At 42.9% G+C, this 22,884-nt stretch overlaps 1 protein-coding gene across 1 annotated transcript in view; it reads right to left on the bottom strand.

The window, feature by feature from the left end:
* RIT1 (Ras like without CAAX 1) overlaps positions 1-22,568 on the bottom strand; it is a 72,679-nt gene extending 50,111 nt beyond the window's left edge. Inside the window, exons 1-2 of the mRNA XM_086947420.1 lie at positions 22,167-22,568; positions 6,506-6,635 (exon numbers count right to left, since the gene is read on the bottom strand). Coding sequence (XP_086803546.1) covers positions 6,506-6,605 — 100 coding nt within the window. The 5' untranslated portion in view covers positions 6,606-6,635; positions 22,167-22,568. The remainder of the gene's footprint in view (positions 1-6,505; positions 6,636-22,166) is intronic.
* Between the last annotated feature and the right edge of the window lie 316 nt (positions 22,569-22,884).

Below are 22,884 nucleotides of genomic sequence, written 5' to 3'. Positions count from 1 at the left end.
TTCATCACACATTCCGAAGGTATTAGTCTAAGATGGTATGCAGAATTTAGGCAAACTCTATTGAGGGATCATTTAACATTTTAAGATATTTGCTGAGTGCTGCGTACCTCGATGGCAGACAGTCTCTAATAAAATCCATGTTTGCCAGCCTCTCCCAGCATCTAATAGAGCTGCTCCGATTGCTAGGGATTTTTATATCCTTTTTGCCATTAGGGACTATTGAGCAAGAGGCGCTAACACACTAGGGTCACTTATTTTGCAAACATGACTGAAAACAATAGTTCTGTTTGCGGACTAGGAAGCACACAGAGGCCACAACTGTTGTATTTTGAGAAGACCACCAGCTCGAAATGCGAACTAGGTCAACCTGCAAGCATAGTTTAGCCACTGCAGAAAAGGGAAAAATCTTTCTCCTGCAGATATAGTGCATGTGACAATTTACCACATACACTGTTTGCTTGTGAAGATGAGTAAAGAGACTTGTGTTGATGGAGGCCTAAAACCAAAACCTAGACCTAGCACACTTATGCCTGATAAATCAGTCATATCCATTTAAGGCAATAGCACAGCCTCTGTTAGGAAGCGCCAAGGCCTGCAATGCAAGCCAACATTAACAAAAATATATCAAAGCATGCTCAGAAAAGAGAAAGACATCAATATAATGTGCATTCTGCATTTCATCACAATCGTTCTGTAATAGTTTGGTATGAATGTACTTTTGACATCTAGAATCAGCATAGAAAGTAAGTAACATACTAAGTCTTAGCCTTATAAATAGAGTTCCCTAAAGCATGTTCGAAAAGAAGGAATCAAAACTTGCCTATGGTAAAAGTGTGGCAATTGATGGTATGGTGGTTGATTCATGAATTGACACTCCAATAGCTCCCTAAGATACCTTTGGTAAACGAGGAGGGTTAGGAGGCTCTCATTGTAATGGGAGAAGCTTACTCATCAAAAGTCTGTAACTTGTGACAGGACTGTAACTTGACAACAACCTCTAGAGATTACATTCTATGACTGTGGTCCTTTTCTAAGTGAATTTTAAAGTTGATGTAGGAAGGTGGATACCAGACTATGGGTACCCCAGATTTTTTTGCCTAGTGTTTAGCTGGTTTTCGACTTAGTTGGCCTGGGATCCTGCTAATCAGGACCCCAGGCTATGTGCTCTCTCTGTAAAATGGACTCCATGTACCTTAGGTACATCTCCAATTGGATATTGGGTCACCTTATCAGCCCCTGTACAGTGTACTATAGGTACCCAGGGCATAGGTGCATCCAAGGCCTACCAGGGGCTGCAGCATATCTTTAGCCATCCCTGGCTGGCTATCCAAAATGATACAACTGGCTGATCACTCAGCTGGGACAAGGTGGTGTAATCACCCCTTGCTTAGATATAGTATACCTATGTTTAAACCTATATCTGGACACATATACACCTATAAGTCACTCCTATGGCAGGCCTTAACAATCCTGGGAGGCAGAGTGCTTGGTTTTATGTGAGATGGTGCTCTAGCATGAGCTGAGCCTGTCTGCAGCTTTCGGAACCATGTCCCTTAGCTGTTCTGGGATATTGCCATACCATATACTCTTAAGTGCATTATAATCCTCGCGGTTACTTGCTAACTTTGGTTTGGCTTTATCAAAACATGTCGTGTAAGGTGTCATACGCTTTGGAATACTACCTCCTCGCCAGTCCTGGCGACGGTGGTAGCATTCCACCATTCTAGAGGGAGAAGACGTGTTACTTTCCTTAAACGCGGTTAAATCCAACCAGAACCTCAGCATCACAAAATGGATGCTGCTGCCACAGACACGAGTCTGGCCTCCTGCTGCAGTCCGAAACTCCGGTAGGGAAGGCCTGGACAATAGGTTTCCTGTCACAGGGAGGTGTTACACCACCCCAGACAGGAGATAGTGGATTGGGGCAGGGAGGGCTGAATGAAACTAGACACTGCCTGGGGCACACAAGGTGTCCCATGCAAAGTCCAGTTCAAACCAGTGCTGGGGCACTCCAGCCCCACCTCTGGCGCAAAACTGGACAAAGGGAAAGGGGTGTAACCACCCCCTTCCTGGGTCCCACCCATAGGAGGAACCTAGCAGGTGATCCAGCCCCTTGATTTGGAATAAAGGTAGGAGCTGTGCCAATGCACATCAGATCATCCTGACTGAAACTTTGAAACGAAACTCTGGACCCTTCGACATCCTACTTGACGTAGAAGACTGAAGAATCTCCCTTGTGGTCAAGGAGTGGCCACCCTGTGCAAGCAGGCACCAACAGCGCATCAAGGCTTTCTTGGTCGTTGCTCCTGCCGGAGCTCGACTGACAGACCGACAGGACCCAGACTCCCAGACCTCCGACAGCCCGATCCACAGTCCCAACAAAGCTGAGACCCGTGGAGGCAACACAAGACGTGAGACCGGCCATCTTGGAAAGTCGACGAAGTGCTTCCTGTGCAGCTCCCAAGGCACCCTCGATGCTGTACTTTGGGGTTTGAGAAGCCCCAGCCTCAAGCAGCCTGTGCACCGAAGATCACCTCTCCACACTCACCGAGTGCTGCGTGGGGCCCTTTTGCACTTTTCCTGCTCGCCACGTTGTCCGGTCACTTGCCCGTTGGCTAGTGGCATCTGAGACTATGAACCTACGATTTTGAACTGCTGGTCTGGTAGATCCAGACTGGCCCTAGCTCCTCTGAAAAGGAGCCAACGATCTGACCTTCCCGGTCCGATCCAGAAGACATCTTCGAGTCCTGCGTGGGTTGTATTTGCCAAGGCTTGGCGACTCAGATTCGAGAACCGACACCGCCGACAGCAAGAGCCTTCGTGGGACAGCTTGTGTTCACCAGCTGGTCATTCTCGATCCTTCCTGATCCACGTTGCAGCGGAGACAAACTACTCGACAGCACCTGATCGCAACCAGACATTGCCTGGTTCCATCCTGGTCACTGGCTAGTGAACTAGACTGTCCCCTCTGCTTTCAGGTACTCTAAATCTTCGATCCACCCTTGGATCCAACCGGACTCTTCTCTCCTGGTCGCCTGCAGCATCTTTTCCTCCAAGCTCCATAGAACTCCACGATGAAACCAGACGCACTTTGGCACCTATGCACCCGCTTCCTGTGGGTGAGGTAACGAGGGTACTCCGGTGCCCCTGTAGTGATTTACATCCCTAGTGTCCTAGTTTCAAGTGGCTAAATTCTAGTCCAGTCGAAAGTCTCCTAAACCTATCACTTTCTGATTTTTACACACCATTGACTTGTGTGGTAAACGCGGTTGCCTATAGACACTGCACCCGCATCCTGTGGGCCTCCTTTGTCCTAACCTTCTTTAGTCCAGTGTAGGCCCAGCGATTTCCAAGGCCCTAGGCCTTACCATTGTTCGTGACGTGGTACTTATACCACTTTTTTAATATATGGTTGGAGTGGCCACCCGGCCTATCCATAATTGTGCAGCTTATTGTAGGTTATATTAAGTTATTTGTTTAACGCTTGTGCTTCTGTGCTCTTAAAGAGTATAGGGGATTATTCTAGAAATAAATACATATATTTTGTAATATACAACTTGTGTGGTGTCCTTTCATTTGGTATTTAAAGGATTGCATATGGTAAAACAGCTGGCTTCACATGCCCTCTTGAGTTTAGCCTAAGACTGCTTTTGTCCATGCTTCCACTAGGATAGCTGGTCTATAAGGTTGACGTACAACCAATCACCATAAGGGTCGTTTGGACTGGTGCAAGGTGCTCACTAGAATTAGTGATCATCATATACCAGGCCAACTTCTCACAGTAGAGAAATGAACAAACAGCTGGGAATGGCACCTTATAAAGATTTGAGACATAGCACGGCAAATCACCTCCAACGATCTAGGGTGTTCGAAAACTGTGCTTGTCCTCGAATTCGAAGGACAGAAGACTCCAGTCACAAGGCTTACATTGGCAGGGTTCTGTGGAAAGCTAGCAGAAGAGAACGCCTGATCCCCCCCCCCCCACCCCATGATACTTTTGAGAGGTTCTCTCACAGGCTAGTATCCGGGATCTGTATTCAGCCTAATAATTAGTCAAAGAGCAACAGAAGGACAAGCTCTCAGCTGTGCTCAGTGGTTTAAGGAGTGAACAAATGCAAGAAGAGACAACTACTGTTGATGCCCAATCTGAAAAGAGGCTTTGAGATGAAAAATACATTTTCCATTATATTTACCTAACATATGTGACTGTAATTTAAAAAATAAAAAATGTATCTTTTAATTTTAGCTTCTAAAAATTCTCCCACAGAAAGACATTCCTTTAATACTACAGAATAAATCACATCACTACTTCAACAGTACGGAATAAAACTGTCCCACTCTGACTAACTCACCGTTCTGAGGTTGTGTGGACTGAAAATATTTTTATATTTTTCCAGCAAGGACGTGGTGAAGCAGGCCAGCTTCACAATGTTACTAAGGACGATAAATCATGGTCACTGGAGGTTCAACATGAAACCATCAGACTTTCACAATGTCACGTTTGCAGGTAAATCGTTTTGGCAGGATTGCAGTGAAATTAAGGCCTCTTTTGTGAAGTGCTGAGGTATGCTTTCATATAATAATGGTACAAATGAAAAAGAAGTCCGAGAGGGAACTATGGCTCGTTCTCACTGGATATCTTCTTCAATTGATTAACACAAAGTGTTGAGTATTAGGAAAGGGTTCAATCTTCCAATTTGAAGATCAGTTTGCACTTACTCAAAAGAGTGAGTATGTATTTGTTTTAAAAAAAATTATCATTGATTTTTATGAACGATCCCAGGTTTGCTCAGTAATCTTGGATTGTACAAGAGGCATTACAAACATTTTAGGTAAAATAAATACATTTTGTGCAGCAATTTGTCTTTTCTCTTTCCTGTTGCCCAAAAGCCTGTTAAAATCAGGAATCTGACCTTGGAAAAAGAACACTAAGACAGGCTGCACAGAAACGTTATGCAGTCCATACTAAATAGGCTTTGTTGGTTTAATGCTTTATATAGCGCAAAACAGACCCCAGGGGGTACCAGAGCGCTTTACATTTAGGATTATTACGTTACAAGTTACAGTTACAAGAGCATAGCCAACTACGGAGAGATGAAGGGAAAAATCAGCCCAAGGTCCGGCTGGGTAGGTGACGGCCGAGGGGGAAGTCACTGGCCCATCTCCTCAATAGCTATCTGGTAGCTCCATCGGGCATCAGCCAAATAACTAGGTCTCCACAGAACAACATGTAAACTCATAGAAGACAGGATGAATGGAGCGTTGAGGGGTAGGGTGAAGGGGAAGTAGGGAGGTACAATAGAGAGACGAAGGTAGGTCTGTCCTAGAACCGGCAGGGTAGGTGACGGCCGAGGGGGAAGACCACGACCCATCTCCTCTTTAGCTATCCAGTAGCTCCACCGGGCTTCAGCCAGAAAGCTAGGTCTCCAATGTCGGAGGAGAGATCGACAAGGTCCGAGTCCTGATGGGTTATCATGATGGGGGATAGGTTTAAGGTCAGGTTGAAGTTCAGTTTATGTCCCAGAGTAGTGGCACAACGTGTTCGGGACTACAGTGGGAGCAGTCTTGAGGTCAGGCAAGGGAATTCTGACATTGGTGTTACATTCAGCCGGTCCCAATGGTATCTTTCGTTCGAAGGGGGAGGGGGGGTGTTTGTCGAGCAATGGGGCAGCGAGAGGCCAGAGCTAGTTGGTTCAATGAACACCAAGGACCCTTCAGCACTAAGGCAGACAGTACCAAGATGGCCGCTGAACTGAAGCTGGACAAGAGCTACAGCGGCCGGGATCATTAGAATTTAAATATCCTGCTGATACACTGCCATCCACCTACCTTATAACCAACAGCGCCTCAAGACTTCCTCCTTTTATATTGAGACTAATTTATCTTCAAGAGAAGAGGAAGAGGGATATAGGAGCCGCCTGCCCGATCCCAAAATGGCGTCCGTTTCTCCAGCTTGTTGCTATAGTACAGCTATACTCCTCCTCGAGTCGATGAGAGGAGGGCTACGAGAAACTGTCTTAAGGCTAGGAGGTGGCACCATGTCCCGGAGTCAACATACTACAATTTTGGACTTCACTTTAACAAATTACTGCTTTGTAGTGCTTTGCTGCAAATTATTTAAAATAACTAAGACTACCACTCTAAGTAAGCATTAGATATTACTACAAAACAAAGGAGTTATGAGACATGGTCAGGTAACCACTAGTTGCATTCAACAGCAAGACCGGCAGTGTGCAATTGAGATCCCCAAATCTATTGTAAATTAAATTGGCTAATTCAGTGGTTTACCTTCTGGAAAGAAATGCTAGTCCAAAAACCCATTCAGCTTTATGAAATTTGAATACCTTTCCTAGTTATTTGTATAGGACTCTGCTACAAGATTCATTCTAAAAACACACAACAAATAAATCAGTAAAATTTGTTTGGGATGTGATATTAGGTTTTACTATAGGACCACTGAGATGACCGCCTCAGGCGTTCCAGAGTTGGTATATTTCAAACGTACCACTTTTCCCCACACCACCAGCTCCAAGCATAACTAGCTTGTACTCCCGGGACTGCGGAGCTGCTGCAGCACTGGGTTGACGGGTTACAGAAGGTTCCATTTCAGAGAAACGCCCGTTTCACAGTGAAACCTGGAGAAAAAAAAAAAAGATACATATAAATAGTGTGTCTATTTGCATTTAAGACAGTGGGAAAATGACATATGCCTGAGTGACTGTGTGCACAAGGATTATAATAAAGAGCTTGTTAAAATGATTAGAATGTTGTTAGTTAAATATACAATTGTTCGCAGTTTCCGCCATACAAGTATATTTTGGATCTGATGTTATGTCTCTCTAAAAATACTAATGCCATATATTCGCTTTATCATTAAGGTTTACTTTACCTGGGAATATTTTTTCAATATCACAATATGTTAGAATAATTGTTTTCAAGATTGTATCACTCAAAATTTTAAGACTGTAGGTATTGGTTAAACTTTTATTCATTTTATTTTATCATTAACTTAGAAAGCTTCATTAGTTGAGAAAGAACTATAAATGTGGCAGTCCACAAAAGATGCAACTGATTATTGGCCCCTGAGGGTCACGTGTATGTTTTCAAAACAATGTCCACTTTTCCAGACTTACTTTGAAATGTCAATACAGAAATAGCAGCAAAAGGAAATGACCAGTTTCTGTTGCGGTTTCGACTAAAGCATGTTTTCGAAAACCAGGAACGCCACTTCATATATTTCAGCCTTCAAGTTTGGCATAAAGCACTTAGCAATTTACTTTCTTTTCGTTTTGTTAAAAAATTTGAATATTAAGGGGCCAATTGAGCAGGTTTTTAAAGTCGTTTTAGGCCTCAAAAGGCAGATTTTGTAATGGTGAGCAAAAAAGATGGTGGAAGTGGGAAATGCTTCTTGACAGCAGTCAAACACTTTCAGCATTCAAAAAACACAATTAGTACTGATCACTTTGCCAAGTGGTATCTGGTTTATGGTGCCCCCCCAACACTGCATATTTGAAAGGTTTCTTTAATTTAAGGCATACTGAAATCATCATTTTAAGGGATGAGGGCAACCAAGAACGGAGATAAAAGGCAACAATACCTTCCTGAGCCACTCACACAGAGAACATATCATGAAAACATATGCTCCAGCAGATCTTTCCTCTTCAAAAACATACTGGAACAGAACCCGCAGCACACATATTAAATCGTAAAACAATCACAGAGTTCAAAACATCACAGAAGCGAAATGGTTGGCAATGGAATGCTATTTAACATGCAATGTGTCATCAAGCCTGCTATGGTCGGTTTCCTTCCCGTATGAAGTTACATTGGCTGGAATGGCTTGTGGGCCACTATTATGAATGTTAGGTCGGACACTGAGATGTGCAAAACCTGGCTCAGGCCATCAAAGGGGAAGCCACCAAGTTGTACAAACTGATCATCAATAACGTAAATATTTTAGGGTAGCTGGGGAGTCTTGATGCCTGAACTTTGATCTTGTGATGAAACTTAAAGGACTTCTAACTGGCCTCAGCCAATGCAGACACCAAGTACCTCAGTGGGCACAGGCAAAAGAGTAGAACTTCGATCTGTGGGTGTCATAGCACAACTCCCCTTTCGTATATAAGGACTAATAGTTCTCAGTTTTAAGTGAACAAACAGAAGATCAGTGAGGACGTGCAGGCACAGAAATTAAAGAGGAAATGGGATATGCCCATCCACTCAAGCTACGATTCTCTAGCAAAACTAGGACGCAACATTACCCCACTTAACAGATACCAGAAAGCCCAATAGCAGATGGAAGAAAACTAGAAATGAGGGCATGGGTTGCAGCAGAATGTTTGAAAGGCTGGTTGGCAGCTGAACTCCTTCAGAGAGGATATGCATGGCGAGACCACTAGCTTGGTTTACACAGGGAAAACGTCAGTTTGGGACATTCACCAATCACATTATCCAAAACAAAAGCCCACTAGACAATACTACGGGAAAAAAAATACAGAGGTGCCATCTGCAGGAAAATTAGACGGCTTGACACCATAGAGGGAGCCAGAACCTACAACTAGGACGAGAGGACACTGAAGGATCACATTTGTGTTTGTAGTTTCACTTTCTATTTGGGTATTTAACAAGTTAAAGCAATAGGTCTATTTCATTGCTGGCACCTGTCAGTGACAATAACGAACATAACTAAATTGCTAGCTAGCAGATGCTTAATAGAATCCAGACTTTATTTCACTAAAATTAGGAATCTATGTGGTGTCTCAATTACAAAGCATGGCATAAGAGGGTAAATACAGTGGCAGGTTAAGCACTCATGTATGGATGGTGAAATTTCTGCTATGTTTCTAATCTGTTTTAAGTCACCATAAGGGCAACGGGAGCAAAAGAGATGGAAAAGAATAACTGGGCGACAAGAAAGAAAGAAGAAACAAAATTGTACATATGGCTACAATAGTTTCCCAACAAGAAGTGTGGTATTGTGTAGGAGGTCTATTCATTTATTAGACATTTTTGTCTGACTTAACGAAAACAGTACAGCGTCTATATATATAATACAAAACGAAACATTTAAACTTAAACAAATTAACTACTAAAATAATGAAAATACTTAATAGCAAGCGATTTGCCAACATATGGACAGAAGCTTCAAAGATTGTAAAAAAATGAGAGATCATGGGAAACTTTTCTTACAGGCATTAAAAATAAGGTCAGGTCTATGCTTTGTTCAAGTAAGAAACAGGAGAGCTGGTGTAACAGTGTGGAAACCACTTCTAATAAATGTTATATAGTGTTATGAAAATGCTTGTAAAGCGCTCGAATGCCGAGGCGTCTTGGCGCTGGGGTGTGTAAATGAGGCAGGGCATGGGGATAGACTAGCCACTAACCGGCATTAAACAGCCGAGATTTTAAGATTTTCCTGAACGATAAAAGGTTTGGCTGCAGTCTCAGGGCCACCGGTAGTTGGTGCCACATTTGGGCCGCACAGCAAGAAAATAAAGGCCCCCCCCATCTGGCTCGTCTGTATGTAGGGACACAGATCAGGCCATGGTTGGCCGAGCGTAGGTCACACGAAGGTGTGTAGAGCCTGAGCCTGTTCTGACAGTCATCTGAGCCACCCCCGTACCGTGCTTTATGCACCAAGCAGAGTGCTTTGAACTCAATTCATTGCAGGACAGGGAGCCAGTGTAGTGTTCTCCTGCCCTGAGTCGTGGGATGGCGGTTCTGAAGCTTTAGAATCACTCGAACGGCAGCATTGTGCAGTAATTGAAGTTTGCTGATCTGATAACTGTCAATGCCCAAAAACATCGCATTGCAATAGTCCAATCTGGACATAAAAAGGGCGGCCATAACTGTTTTCTGAAGTGCCAGTGGAATGAAAGAGAAGATTTTCCTCAGGGTTTTAAGTAGGAAAAAACCTAGCTGATTTTTAGCTATTCACCTGAGCTGACATATTAAGTTTCTCATCAAAGATGACCCCAAGATTCTTCACTTTCTTTACGGGTAAAGGACATTCCCCGGCTTCCGGCGGCCACCACTGATTGCTCCACATCGGTGGTTCATTCCCAAATTCAATCACTTCTGTTTTCTCAGTAATAATTTTTAGAAAGCTCCAACTCATCCATTCCATTACGTCCGTCAGGCATGCATGGAATCCTTCCGCTGTTAGCTCCGGCTTATCTGAGACGGATATCACCAGCTGTGAGTCGTCAGCATGCGACACAGAAGTAAAACCATGCTTTCTTACTAGCCTAGCCAATGGCTTCACGTATACATTGAACAGTGTTGGCGACAAAGCTGAGCCCCGCAGGGTAGATTAAAACTGTCAGATTATAGACCCTCCCAGTTCAGGCTATGTTTCCTGTTGTTTATAAGAGGAAAGGAGGGCAAGAGCCACCCAGTTGATTCCAATCTCCTGTAGTCGCTGCACCAACACCGTGTGATTCAGGGTGTCTAATGCGGCCGACAAATCAAGGAGCACCAGAATGGAACTGAGTAGCAGCCACTTAATTATCATTATCTAAGATTGGAGGGAAACGGTCAAGGGCCGCCCCTAGGCCACTCCTTGTTACCTTACTCCAGCGACGAAACGTCACCTTAGTGGCTTTATGAGAGGGTCACCTCCCCAGTTCCCTGGCCCTAACCTCAAAGAATACTGCTTTGTGGTGAGTCGATGGGAGTGCCTCTAAACCACCTAGTGAAATATCTGGGTGTTTTGAGAAAAGCCCATCTAAGATATGGCCTCCTAAATGTGTAGGTTCAGACACAAGTTGATGCATGCCATGTGCCTTTATTAAATCTAGGAGTTTACCCGTGTCTGAGTTAGTAGCCAACTCCAAGTGATAGTTGAAGTCACCTAAGATTGTGAAGTACTGATAATTACTACAGGATTCCATATATGACATAAGGGCTGTCGGGTTCTAGTTGTTTTATCCTCAGAGCCATATGATTTGGACAAAGAAGTAAGATGTGTACCTATTAGGTCTACACAGAGAATAATTATATTTTTATAGACTAAAAGCCCGAGCAGATGTGTCAATTGATGACAACACCATCCTGAGTAATAAACGTTTACAGCACAAGTTGGGTTTAGGTACATTCAGTGAATGTTCTGCTACACCTGGAACATCCATTGCTTTGTAGAAGTATAGAAGATTTGTTTTATTCTCAATGCATTGCCTAGCTGCAATAAAAACCATCTCAAATGCTTCCTGCTTCGTCTGACTCCTCAATACTAGTAGCGCCTGGTCTTTGCATATTGCCTTTGATTCACAGAGAAAGCCATACATTGTGCACAAAACCTTCAATTTTTGTCTTGACCAGCGGACACAACTTGTATCATTCTGACGTTAGTCGTGTGGGTATGCTCCCATTAAGGGGTTAGTTTGTTTCAAGGACAGTGATAACTTTATGCTAGCTACTTCATTTGGTAGGAATAACAAGCACAAACCCAGTTCAATGCATAGTACCACCACACCACCATGGTAGGCCTGCTCAGAGTGACTGATATTGCAGGCCCTTTTAAAATCATGGGTGGCCTCCAGAACCAACCTCAGATAACCAGAAGTGGCAACAGGCACTACTTTTGCTTTAGCCTTCAAGTAAAGGTCCCAACAAGCAATCTCCAAACTTGCAATTCAATCATGAAAGACCTGTTAGTGCAAATTGCCCCCGAGAATGCTTGTTGGACATGACCTACTTGTGTCAAACTGTCACCAAACAGGACACCTGCCCTCTTGCATTACTTCTGTTTTGGTAGTATTGATAAATTGATCTATTAAAAATATAATAGCTTAAAAGGTGGCTCACTCAAAAATAAAATAAACATCAGCTAAAGCATCACATCGTGAAAAAGAGACTTGTCATCAGTGAACATTACAGCAGTTCCTATACTTGATGGTACAGTATGGGACAAGGTTGATTATGATATATATGGTCCGACCGAACTTTTAAAAATACTCCATTTATTTAAAATTGCCTTAAATGATATCATTACCTCCAGTTCATTTTCTGATGATTGGGATTTCGAAACTGAACAATATGTTGTCTGATTTAGAACAATCTGCTGCATTTTCTAGTAATGAAATATTAGAAGACACATCAGACTTTAACACAATGTATTGTTATCAACATTATGGTCATAATTTTTTTACACAAATCCAGTACCCCTAGGAATTTTACACAAATCCAGTACCCCTAGGAATTTTTTCACCCATCACCAATGGGAACATTGCCCTACACCACGAAAAGTAGTTCGAAAACATTTGCACAAATATTTTCAGATTTTTCAGGGTTTAACCTTTCAGAACGCACCTCAAAATACTATAGGGTTGCACTTACATCAGCACAGAAAAATATGCTGACTAACACCAAACAAATTTACTCTGCTTCCTTCATTATCCAACTGTCTGAAAAGGGTTTCGACTTATGAAAGGACACTATAGACTTAAAATCAGTCTGGGGTTCTAGAGATTGTCAAGTCCAGGAAACAGAAGCGCTATTTAGAGCATGTCTCATTCCTCAGCAGATGATATTTCTAAATGATACTGTGCAACAGACTTCCTGCCTTGGAATAGCCAAGAATAAGGATTTGAACACACCTCGGATTCCAACACAGACCGAGGGTAATTTAACATCACTGAATGGGGCTACTACATTAGATGACATTTTACAATACAATAGATTAGAACCCAATTGGATGGGATGGTTAGTTAGTTTCCTGACACTAATAGAGGTCAGGAAAGATTCAGGGGTACAACCGAAGGGTTCAGTATCCATAGGCCAGACCCTATGTACAAAGAAAACATCCAGGGGTGGGGACATCACAGTGTTGGGAAGTTATGCCTCGATTGGCTAAAAACTTCAACACTAACACAGGCGAAACAACACTTATCCTTACTTACAGAGGATGTGGACTTATGGGATTTTTTTTTAGGTCAAAGAAAGCCACGTCAAAAACGTTTCTATTATGCCGTCTATAACGAAATGTGGAAAATCTCCCAACAAGAGACTACGAGAAATAGATGGGATCAATTTCAAAAAGGCTTTAGCCGTAGTGGACAATGGCATGACTATGTTAACTTCCAGGATTTATTCAGTGGGCAACATAGTATCTTCTGCTATTGATGTACTAGAACAAGATTTATCCATACTACAGCACAGGCAGTCACAATTACATTATTATGTTACTGAGCTGTATGCTGTTATCATTGCGCACAGATTAAGTGCCTTGGCATTTGATCAGCAGTACGTCACTATTTTTTGCATACAATCTAACAGAAAAACAGATAAAAATGGCACAGAGGAGAGCGAAAAATACAATGTTCGGTATTAAAAAACTGGATAGATTACCTTTTACTGTGGCAGAATCACCGTCCACAGAGTGGTTGATCCATGGCCATATAACATTACCGGTCCCAACTTTCCAGTTTCGGTACGGTCAACAACAGGCAAGCAGAGCGATGGATAGGAAATTCATCTAGGAATCTTGGGAATTATTGTACTGATTTTGATGCATGAGTGGGGATCTGGAAGTATTTCCAAGCAGTATAAACTGCACAAATGCTTTAAATGGATCCCTCATATGCCAAGATATTATGCTGCACGGGGCCTGCAATGGTTCAGTAGCGATCCTATCCTGTCACTTGAGGGGTACCCGGGCAGCCGTGATTTCCAAAGTATTCAGGCTCCTTTCAAATGGGAGTTACTTGATGCTGAAAGATCATGGACGTTGTGGGATGCTTCCGGGCATCGCATAGCTCGTCACCGTGAGCTCCCGGGTTACATGCTGTATGCAAATATTGTTTCCACTGACACACACAGTCAGGGAGGAGCCGCTATGGCCTTCGTTGAATGTTTCCTTTATACTGTTTGATACTCTGTGCAGAATGAAAGCCATGCTTCTACAGAAAACCGTACCCTTAACCTCCACCCGGGAGACATTTGATCTCCGGAACACAAGGTCCTCGGCTGAGATACAGGCACTCATACGTACAAACTGCCCCGCCATTTCACAGAAATGGTGAATCGTATCTTTAACATGTCTGATACGACTGGTATAGTCCACCTATTTAAGACCATAGGTTCAGGACTGTTAAGCATCTTTCAGACGGTCCTTGGAGTTATACCAAACTTTATACACTCCGTATTCTGAAGCATTTTTGGAGGACGTAAGCTGATCCGGTTTCTAATAGCAGGTATCCTGATTGTAGTTTTTCTGCTACGCTATGGATGTCCCAGTCACCAAGGAAATGGAAAAAGCGCTCCTGGAGCGTAAATACTGTGATCGCATGGTACAACATCTAGGCGCACCTCGCCTACGGGAACTAAGTGCCTCTTGGTTCCTGTCATTTAATCCAGTCTGGATGGACTGCATCCTACCTGTTCTCCGATGCCTTTTCTGCGGAGAAGAGTGTAGGTTGGATCTCTGTCTGACACTTCCATTAGTTGCACAACCGGATGTTAATGCTTTACTGGACCCGATAACAGCCCATGTTCTGCAGTGTCCCCAGTGTATTTCTATGTTGATGGCGGCATTCTTAAGAGCCTCCATAGGAAATCTCTGCTCCTGTTGGAATGGATACCGGCTGCTCCGCTGACACCCAGGCCTTGGATGGCGCACAGGCTGCCCCAGCATCGGCTGCAGGCAGTACGGAAGATCATTTGCGCTCAATTGACTTGATCTGCGAGGTGTTACAAGGGTTGTCGTCTGTGATGGCAGGCAACAGCAATGTTACATCTACCAGCTAGAACCCAAACATTTGGCTCATTGTGTACTGGCAAAAATTCGGCCTTTTTTTAAACAAAACTCAAAATTGGAACTTCAAAACAATTGACAATTTTTAATGACCTGCATGGCTTTCCGATGCTTGTAGTTGTTCAGAATATATATATATATATATATATATATATATATATATATATATATATATATATATATATATATACACACACACACACACACACACACACACATATACACACACACACACGGCTATTGCTTGAGTGGCAATTTTTTTCTTTCCCTTTTTACATACTTTAGCATTTTTTTTTAGCAAAACTATTGTTTTACTATAGTCGTTTGCGTACCAATGCCTAGACAGCTTATTAGTACGCTTGAATTTAATTAAGTCGTCCAGTTGGATGAGGAGTTGGTGTTATATTCCATAGAGGTTTCCCAATACAGGCTCAGGTAATATCCTAACCCTTCACCTATATTCTTCACTACATTACATTTTAAATTGAAACTGGAAAAGTCAACAGCTTAAATCTCCCTGATCAAAGAAAAGCGGTTCTGAACTGGCACGAGAAAGACCTCAAAACATAACAAAATCTCAAATATGTAATCTTTTAAGATTCCAAAGAAAGACTAAATTATATTTGTGACAGAAGAATAAATGTAGCACTTATACAGCAACTGGAATGGCGCCCCTTAAGGTTTTAACCAGATCACATGGGGAGACCCAGCAAGAAAATAGTGACCATCTTCTAGACATGTTCCCACACCCACCAAGACCAAATGAAGATGGTCTATTGCTGTGCACTTAAAGAGGTACAGGAAGGAAGGACACAGGTACACTAGTATGCAGAAACATTCAGTTTCACAACATTGTGGACCTGACAAGATACTGATACCACCACGCCCCATGTGCAGCCTCCCAATCAAGTGTGGTCAGCACATACCTGCCTTAAAACTAGCTATCACAGGGGACATGTACATTGCTTCACAATTAAGTGTGCTTCCCACAAACTCTAATCCACACGGGGGGGGGTTTGTCAAGGTAGATATACTAGTTAAGGGTTTAATCAAATTCCATCCTAACAGGAACACAACTGCCAAACCGAAACATCTCCCTCCCTACATCAAAACACCTACACACAACACACGAACACACAACCACAAGACTCACACACATCTAGAACGAACAAACAACTGAGAGCAAAGAACAAACATGTGTTCACAGTGTGTAACTCATTATACAGCCCAGTCTCTACCAAAAGGCTAAGCTACAGATAACTTTGTCTATCCACACCAATGGACTCCACATAGTTCTCACACTCCACGGTTTTCGTTCAGTCCACAAAAACATCATCACCAGATCACCCTGGCACAGCCTTCACCATATTTCCTTGATTTCTGACACCTCTTTTCTTGAACAGTCTCTCTAAATTTCCTTCATCAATTTTCACACCTTTTTCCACTAATGACCAACAGCCACATGCTCTACATTTTACCCGATTCCACCACAGCCACATTTTTTTCTTCACATATACTGTTTTAAAAGGACCAAGAAGGTGGTTCCCATTCTCATCCTGAAGTGTGCTCCCTCACAAACTGGAGTCCACAATGGTCGATGATGTTTTAGTGTTTCAAGAGTGACTACCAACATAAAGACTGAACCTCCGCCATCAAAAACTGACCCTTGCCCATTCAGGGCATAAAACTCCACATGGCCTAATAACTTTTTATCCTAACAGAAACTCAATCGCCAAACCACAACAGAATGGGAGAAGAGTATGGAGAGAGCGTGAGGGAAGGGGGTTAATTGATGGGAAAAGTCCCCAGCCTTGTTATTCTTAAGTCAGCTGTCAGTGGAAAGGAGGGGAAGGTCTCCTTGTCACCCAGCTACCGCCTTAATGCTGGGCAATTCTCTAAGTTTAGAGAGGATACCGAGAAGTACAAGCAATAGCATCAAAATATTTTCACTCAAGTGAGACTATGTTAACATATTATTGAAAATTGCGATGCCACTGAGTTTAGAGATAGTGTGAGAGCAAATTGGCTGCAATAAACACATAAGGATGATAGTTAATAGCAATCCGCTTGAGATGATTTAATCATGTAATAACAGAACCATGCCCCACCAAAACAGATTAATCTAAAATAAATAGCTTAATCCAAAATAAATGCAAATAGACATCCGCACTTACCCTATACTAACATCCAACTTACACTTCTTAGGCTCTTTATCTCTGAAACCTAAATTGTGTTGATACTGAACAAAGAGGTGGGTTCTCAGCCCTCTATTGCCACACACATGTACAAAATATTGAAGCTGAGCTGCCAACTTGAAGGCAGTGTTACAATTTCATCTTAACCCCAGACGTGCAGCCCAACTTGACCATGAGCACCACATTTTCCAATTACTATTTGCAAGCAGTCATGTTTTCCCTCAGCATGAGAACGAAAACAGCATTAGAATAGCAATGAAACATCTTTCAACAGAGACAGGAGGAAGCCAGACCTACAGCCAAACAGAAGCCCAGCAATTCTAACAATATCGGTGGGCGTTGTAGCCCCTTGTCTACTGGAAAAACAACAATTGATGGACAGAATGCAGAACAATTTCATACATTCACCCCAGTACAGAGATCTGGGCCTAAATCCATCTCTTTGTTTGCACTCCACACCACCCCAGTTCAGACATGGCCATATGCAAATCAGCCTTGACCCTGTGCCTCATGGGAACAGTCTAGCCCGAACTGCCAAGCCATGTCTTTCCTGGACCAGAATCAAGCATCCTAGGACCGGTTTCTGGCTATCAGCCGGTCCAGAAGCCAGACACATGGATTAAGAAAAGGGATACTCTTCCCCTTTCAACTAGAAGGGAACAGATACCCAATTACATTCTCAACCCTTCAGGAGAGGTACGGCCTGGCAGACATCGAATTCTACAACTTCCTAAAAATCAGATCGGCCCTCACAAAAGCCAATTTAAATACCGCCCAACAATCAATCTCCCTATTTGTGACAAATATAAACAAACTGGGCCACCAAGTCTCGCAAATATACAAACTCCTAGAACAAGACTGGCCCGCAATATGGAGATCTGTTTCACATAATAAGATCTCTCCAATTCTCATCAAAACCAAATACTGGCTACTACACAAGGCATTTTGGACCCCGGCCCGATTTGCACTAGGGCTTAGAAAAAACACAACATGCTGGAACTGCAATTGTGAGACAGGGGACCTAACCCACCTTATCTTTCAGTGTTCTGTACTTAAATCGTTTTGGGACAAAGTGTTTGCCCTCATGAGTGTGGTTTTTCAGGGTACTATGGTCAGAGACTCCTTCAACATGCCCACGGCATGCATAAACACAAACCTGCGAAATGCTTCTGATAGAGATTTATAGGACCTGCTACTAACCTCTGCAGTGAAAATGGTTCTTGCCAACTGGAAGGACACGAGCAAGACTGCATTCAAGAGCTGGATAAACTTGATCAACCACCTCAGAGGGGCGGACAACATAGCACTACAAAATTACCCCTGGAAGTCGTCCTCCAGGTTGAATTGGAAGCCCTTGGACACGTTTCTAGACTCTTTTGAACCCCCATGAAAAAAGCCCTTGCCTGAAAGAACATCTGTATGTAAGAAAATTGTTCTTTATTATGTGTACATTAAATATGTTAAGTTGCCAGTAATCCTCCAGAGTAACAAAATATGTACAGTTTAACTGCGCACCCCATCTTCTCTTCACTACTTATCATTCTTTCCTTTTCCTCAGCCTGTCCCTTTCTCTTCAACAAATGTACGCCCGGTTGGGTTAATGGTGTCCATAAGGACGAATAATGCCTTATACGCAGATGTAAACTAGGTCACACCCACTTAACCGATTATATGCCTTCTGTATACCTTGTGAAAATCAAGTACTTTCAAAAAAACACACAAAAAAATATTTTACTGTTTCTAATCTAATACCATATTTATCAGTTATTTATTTTTAAAGCAATCATGGTATTTCTTCTTTTCATACTTGATCTTCCTAACCATTGTGACCACAGTGAATCACTAGTCACTGTGTGCAGAGAAAACAGTGTCTAAGAAACTTGTGAACAGACACAACAAATACCTGCTCAAATGTGAGTCATGGTGCACTGTGCAAACTTTCAGTGAGTCACTGTTTTACTGTTGAAACATAACTATTCGAGATAAAGAGTACTTAAGTACAGAACTAGAGGCCCACCACCCCATCCAACGAGCCAGAATCTCACTCCTTACAAATATAGTTAAAAAGAATACTTGGCCAACTCGGTTCTTAAAAGATAATATGAAACAAGACGCAGCTAAGCAACCTGAGCACCCTCTACAGAAGTGAACTGTATTGTATGTGTAAGTCACAGGTCTGATCCGCCAAATCAGCCTTTTATCCTTTGGAAGATGGACAATTATCAGCGGATGGTCTGGGGCTACAGCTCAGTCACCCTAGACACGTGTTCGGGGCATCGGAGAGCATCCGGACCGGTCTCTTAATAAACTGAGACCAATGCCTAGAACCTCTGGTGTCAAGTACAAGCACAATTCTTGAGAAAAATGAGCGACTGACACTCCCCCAGCTCCTATTTCTTTCAACACTCTTTTGGCGCTACAATCCTCCAATCTCGCTTTCAAAAGCACAGTGACAAGAATATTTTTGCTGGTATATAGCTAAAGAATAGATTTTTAAGGGTGGTTTTAGATTGATCTCCTGAATTTCACATATTGCATGAAAGTGCAAGCTTTGGCACACAAAGTCTCTGATCGCGCCCAGGGGAAGAGTCATCTGTTGCGCTCACTCAGCTGGTGTTTAAAGCAAATGGTGCACTTAAAATGACACTTCACGGGGATGCCCATAAATATACTCCCTGGGTCAAAACACAGGACAAAATGGACCCACTGAATCCTGTGGAAAGTTGATTAGTTCTTACAAAGCATTTCTCTTTACATTCATAAACGTCCTTATTCTTGATAAATGTTACCGAGTTCCCTGAATGAATAGCATTTGAATAATAAATAAGCTTTGGCAGAACTCCGGAAAGTGACAGAAAAACTCTGCTGAGCTCCTTGGAGTTCCACAAGCAGCGGAGTGAGGCAAATCACGCTGATTTTAGCGCTGGCCGTTTGACTCGCGCCGTAAATCAGCGCTAACGACACAACACACAGCACAAGAGGGCGTAACGTATTTCTGCTGCTAAAGTAGATGTTCTACTCTGGCAGCAGCTGCATCAAAGCGAGTGGCAGGATTCTCAATGCGAGCGGTAGCGACCTGCCTCGACTACCCAAGCTGAGAACTCTCGCCAGAAAGTGGGCTAGCGGTGTATGTTCCTCACTCCTGTTAACGCGAGAGAGGAAAAACTCTATTCCGCACAACTTCGCAGAGTGTTCCACAACTCTGCACTCTAAAAGGAGTGGGAAAAAGTCCACAAACAGAGCAGTCTACTGCAGACGTCTTCAAACTGTGGGGCGCGACCGTCGTGGAGTTCTAGGAAGGGGGTCGCAGATTCCCCAGCTTTACTTGTACCTGCAAAACGACAGCTGGGATCGCTAATTGAGATTATCAGCTGCTTCCCTGAATGAAAGGCAAATGTGCCTCATCAGTTAATCTGCAAGTGATGCTTGGGAGCAGTTCTGTTTCTTTGTGAAGACAGAAGATGTGTTTTATTGAGTAGAAGTGCAAAGAGTTTAACAACTGGGCTGGGAAGTTCTTGCTTTATATTTTAATGCATTTACGCAGCCCTTAGTGCCCCTAAAGAGGTGTTGAAGGGACAGTTGTAAAAAAAAAAAAAAAAACTGCATTGCATATACTCCGGGATTATTAAAACCTAACATTTTGAAAGCATAATTTTATCTTAAAACTACTTGCACGTTTTGCAGCATTCTATTTTACCATGTATGTAATGCAAGTATAAAACATTGACTTACATATTCACAGTGCTTTCCATCACAGGCTGTGACTTCATACCACTAAAAATTCACATCACTATTCTCCACTGCACCAATCAAGATTTAATTGTATGGTTCTCTGGTTACACACAAACCTCTGCAGTGCATTAACTATTTGAAATGCCATAATGTACTACAGTGTAATTCCCACTGAGCAATAACTTTTTTATATTTATTTTTGATTTACGCTGCCCATTATTTTATATGTAGATACCTTAAGGTGAAAACCTTAAAACGTACAGAATATTTTGGGCTCATGTATGAGAGACTTGCATCGCCAAAGCATCACTTTTTTTTATGCTCCAGCGGCGTAAGAATCTCAATCATACCTATGAGGCAGTGCAAAATCACACAGCATGGCTTTGCATTGCCTCATAGGTATGGAGTAAGACATAGCAGTGCAAGTCACTGCGTTGCCGTACTCTGCATCAAGGAGGTGTTCCATGGGCTTTGCATGGGGTTCCCACGCAAAGCCCATGGAGTTTGATGCTGCCCCCTATTTACAAAATCACGTAAACTTGGGGAAGCTCCAAAAATGGATGCCTCTCTAGCAGAAGCGTAACGAGGAGAAATGTTTTCATTTCTCCTCGTTTTTCATCTTTCCATGTGTGCTGCATTCTGCTGCTCACGTAGAAATAGGAAAACGTCCCTCAGGATTGTTTTGGTGACGGTAGGTGCCTCTTCCCGTTCAAAAACAGTCCTGCTACGTTGGTGCTAGGCAGCAATTTGAGATGGGAAAAGGACTGGAATCACTGTATTTCATAAGAAGGTCAGAAAGGAAAAAAACACGGGAAACATGCCAAAGGATGCCAGGTCTAACATGGGCATTTATGGTTGTCGATAGATGCTGTTGATGAGAACCTGTTTCTAGAAAATTTTGTCAGAGGGGGTCCTTACGCCTAAAAAGGTTTGACAAGAGGGTCTCAACATCAAGAAGTTTGAAGACCACTGGTCTACTGCTCACGCCCAATAATAAATATGCCATTTATATAGACTGAAAACATAGGATTCAATGTACAGTTTTGAGCTACTATAAGATCCAAAGTTGCTTTTCCTCCAGTATTTTGAATTTGCTTTTATAATTTTGTACTCACATATATGCCATCACACTGTGACAGCATTTTGCTAATGCCATTCTGCATCACGAAATAACCAATTGTGCACATAGGCAACGGCATCAACTGTTTTGGCAAAGCCAACAGCTAGCGTTACACATGGATGGGCAACATCTGTTAGCACAGCCAATGTTTGTTTTGTCAGTGAGATGCAGTTTCAAGTGAACTGAAATCGCATGTTAAAGTGACAAAGCATTCGTGCACGGTCAACCAAGTTACATGATGGTGATATAACAACTGTTTTCAAGTTATAACACGTGCCAAACGAGATCTATGGAATGCCTCTGTGCTCATATATAGGGACACTGCAGAATCATCACGTAAATAAACCCATAGTACAACCTAACTTACACTCAGTGTTGTACTCCAGTGGAGTATACTCCCAAGCACAAAGGGGGGTGGGTTACGGTGGTCTTTCCGAATGGGCGGTATGTTGTCGGCAGAGGAACCACAGGAGTCGTTGAAGCGGTTGGTGCTTGCAGCCATGGGAGTATGGGTCGGGGAGGTCAGGCCAGCAGCTGGGAGCGTCTATCTGCAGATTGTGTCAGAGGTCATCGGGGAGCATCAGGTCAGGCTGTCGCGGATCCGCCCGACCCCTCCGCTCCTCCTACCCCGAACTCTTACGGTGCGCGGCGAGCTCGGGGCCCCACTTAGGCCGGTCTCCGCCTCCCCTCTGCCGCCTTCCCGGCTCCGGGCTCAATAGCCAGCATCCTCTCGCGATAACGCCGCCGAGATCAACGACGCCGGAGTGACAGGTATGGACACTAAAGACGGACTGAACACGACGATGATAGAAATAAAAGGCATACTGCACGGGAAGTTCATGATTTTTTATTTTTGTATTTATTTATTTGATGCATTTTTAAATAGCGCGGACTTTACCCAGAACTGTCAGAGCGCTTTACAATAGAACCAAGAACGTTACATAAGGAGTTTTACATACTTACACCTTACAAATACAATCGGGATGGTTATTGTATTTATTTATTTGATGCATTTTTAAATAGCGCGGACTTTACCCAGAACTGTCAGAGCGCTTTACAATAGAACCAAGAACGTTACATAAGGA

The sequence above is a fragment of the Lissotriton vulgaris genome, chromosome 12 (genome assembly GCF_964263255.1).
Source record: "Lissotriton vulgaris chromosome 12, aLisVul1.2, whole genome shotgun sequence".
Lineage (NCBI taxonomy): Eukaryota > Metazoa > Chordata > Amphibia > Caudata > Salamandridae > Lissotriton > Lissotriton vulgaris.
Note: the sequence above shows the minus strand (reverse complement) of the source record. Positions and strands in the feature narration are given on the sequence as shown.